This window comes from Cynoglossus semilaevis, chromosome 16, assembly GCF_000523025.1.
Source record: "Cynoglossus semilaevis isolate Cse_v1.0 chromosome 16, Cse_v1.0, whole genome shotgun sequence".
In the NCBI taxonomy this organism is placed as follows: Eukaryota; Metazoa; Chordata; class Actinopteri; order Pleuronectiformes; family Cynoglossidae; genus Cynoglossus; species Cynoglossus semilaevis.
This window is the reverse complement of record NC_024322.1, coordinates 440,521-443,795: the sequence shown is the minus strand read 5'-3', so window position 1 is coordinate 443,795 and position 3,275 is coordinate 440,521. Positions and strand designations below refer to the sequence as shown.

General features: G+C 36.0%; 1 protein-coding gene across 1 annotated transcript; it reads right to left on the bottom strand.

The window, feature by feature from the left end:
- Positions 1 to 1,709: 1,709 nt before the first annotated feature.
- On the bottom strand, positions 1,710 to 2,933 carry LOC103391543 (olfactory receptor 6N2-like). Its single transcript, XM_008327837.2, has one exon. It carries the CDS (start codon positions 2,659 to 2,661, stop codon positions 1,729 to 1,731), a length of 933 nt encoding a protein of 310 aa, XP_008326059.1. The 5' UTR covers positions 2,662 to 2,933; the 3' UTR covers positions 1,710 to 1,728.
- Between the last annotated feature and the right edge of the window lie 342 nt (positions 2,934 to 3,275).

Below are 3,275 nucleotides of genomic sequence, written 5' to 3'. Positions count from 1 at the left end.
AAAATATAATATTTTAAATATAATATATTTATATATTTAATTTAATATTATATTTTAAATCTAATATAAATACATATTTCTATTATGTGTTTCTATTATGGCAGGCTCTTCTGTGACATAGTGTTTCCCAAAGTAGGGGGCAGGTCCCCCTTGATGGCACTAGATATGCTAGCAGTTAGCATTTATGGACAGTGATCACACTTTCTGATGCAAACAAAACATAATCTGCCTATGATAATGCAACATCTAGACATAAAAAACAAACTTACAGCCAAATGTTTTCTACCGGTATAACAAAGATTAACAAAGGTGGAGTCATCAAGCCTTTTCCTGACTTCTTATTGTGCACAACCACTACGGAATCCCTGAGAGCTCAAACTAAGATCCCTGCAGGAAAATCAAACCGCAACAAACAAAATTAAACCACAACATCACAATGCCTACATCCGTTGTCTTGTTGTTGTACAATGACAATAAAAGCTTTCTATATATATATATATATATATCTAATACTAATATTTTCTGCACCAGATCTACTTCCAGGCCAACCTAGGTACCAATTAAAGTACTGATCCTCTGCATTTTTGGAGTGTTGGATTTCTGACTCGCACTTTTTCTTTTCTTTTCTTTTTTTTTTAACTCAGTTATGTAATTCTTAAAGAATATTTACTAGCTTGTAATGCTATGTAATAGCTGGCATTTTACATTAAATTAGTAAAAAAAATAATTTCGCTATTGTAGTGCTACCGCCAATGTTGATTGATGTTGATGTTAAAACACCAAAATTGTAGAAGTGCAGTAGGACATCAACAACCGTAGTATAGTGTCAGCGTGATATAGGTTCAATTCTGGCTAAACAAAAATGACATTCAAATTTTGTGTATTTTATTTATATTGTAATGCTCAGGGAGTTTCCAGCAGCAATGCTTATATTGTCTTCCTTTATTCAATTTTAAGTAGGCTATATTAGAAATATATTTTAGTACATTATGCAAAAACATATCATGATGAATCCAAACGTATTTCAATATAGGGTTTTTTGATTTATTTTTACAATAATAAAACATACATGTTTTGTTTTTTTGGTCATTCATGATAATCTTGTATTTTCCACATTACTATGTTTGTATGTAAAACAGTTTATCATTCTTGATTTAATTTAGTGAAATGTTATTGTCACCAAAAAGCTGTGCATTTCTAAACAAAGGTTAATACTGAGAATTAAATAAAGCCAACATGGATTTAATAAAATCAATAGGTAATAATTATTATTAAAATATTTCTAGACATTTCTGGATGACAAAGTGATGGGACTGGTGCATAGTAAACCTCAGCAGTGACAGCAGTCATTTGTTTGTTTGGTGTTTTTGTAAAACAAGAATTCTTCACAGAGCATTATCTTTAGTCACTGATTATTAACTTTACTTTCAGCATTAGAATATCTGTGGCCCCTTGACAAAAAAATAAATCTGTGTCTGTCTTAGATCTATATACAATTTGTTCGTAAGAACTCAGGACATTTGACCTTTTTTTTTTTTATTTTACAATCACTGGATCACATTGGAAAATGTTACTGCGACTTTTTTTTTTTTTTTTTACAATCACTGGATCACACTGGAAAATGTTACTGCGATTAGTGACAAATCAAGATAAGAAAAGAAAGAAGCCAGGACATTGATGGATTTTTACAAAGTGATTCAAACGTAACAACGAGGGATAAAAAGATGATCAGTTGACTTTGACGGGACGGACCAAGCGTTTGAGGTGTTTGTGAATCTCCTTAATCTTCAGCCCATAGATAATAGGGTTCAAGAGAGGATTGTACACCAGCACCTGCAGCGACATCAAGAAATACGTTGTTCTGGAATAACTGCGCGTTGCGCCGAGTTTGACAATGGTGACATCATAAGTAATCAGACAAGAGTAGTTGATCAGAACCAGCAGGTGAGGTAAGCAAGTGTTTGCTGCTTTACTCCTCACCCCCTTAGGGCTCCTAGAGCAGACAATCAAAATGTTGGCATACGTGAAAAGGATAAAGATCAACGGAAAAATGGCGAGGTCCACGAGAACCACCACACCGTAGATGGACAAGAACATGGAGTTTACACAGTAGAGGTGATGGAGAGAGTTGTTGCAGAAGATCCCTCTGAGACTGAAGCTGCAGAGTTTTCTGTGGATGCTGCCAACAATAGGAACAGCTGTTTGACAAAGAGGAAGCACCCATGCGAAGACCAACAGAAGGCTAACAACTGTTCTCCTCATGATGACCGGGTACTGAAGAGGTTTACAGATGGAAACATACCTGTCATAGGCCATGACTGCCAACAGTAAAAATTCTGAACCACTCAAAGAGTAATAAAGATAACATTGGAGGAGACAGCCTGGATATGAGATGTTTTGGTTCTCGGATAAAAAGTCCACCAACAGCTTTGGGTAAATGTTGGTGCTCAGCAGAACTGAGTTGAGCAACAGAGCAGCGATGAAGATGTACATGGGCTGATGAAGATTCTGGTGAAGGAGCACCACGACCACAATGGTGATGTTAGAGAAGATGATCAGAAGATAAGCTGTAAACATGATGACAAAATAAACATATCTGTACTTTTGCATTTCTACAAATCCGTCCAGATGAATGTATGTTACATTAGAGTCTGCAGCCATGGAGCAGGTCGCAGAACAGAGGTACCAGAAAACACGCTGAAGCTGATCGTGAATGGGGGTAGAGATTTTAAATAAAGAAAACACTCATCACAAATACACAAGTCACAGCCGTAAGCAATGTAAAACTCCACCCACTAGCAGCAGCCAATTGTGAGCGCCCAAGTTTTTATTGGTCTAAAAGACAATTTTATGTAGACAAAAGCAAAAATACCAAACATCTGATATGCAAATTTAGAAAAAAAGCAGCCTTAGTAATGTCCCCTGCCTCGATCTTTACCGTCCAAAGTCAGCTTACATCACCACAAAACATTTCCTAACAATTACCCATAAGTCTTTGCGTACCAAACCATGAGGGTGCTACAGTATGTTAAGTTGATTGCATCTGAGGTTGGGATGCTGTGTGAGGTACAGTTTAGCTTAAGAAATGCCATTACCATTGTAAGTGACTTAAACATAAGGATCATGACCTTGTAGCTCACAAGGGTTCCATTACTGTAACAAATCTTAGCATGCTTATTTTAGTTTACCAGTTACTTTAATGTGTACTTTAACACCATGCTAATGTTGGCTACAGTTTTGTAGGACAAATCAAAGATATGGAGATTTCATAAGCT

Coding starts and splice junctions, on each gene's coding strand:
- LOC103391543 (XM_008327837.2), bottom strand. CDS start 2,661: ATGGCTGCAGACTCTAATGTAACATACATTCATCTGGACGGATTTGTA.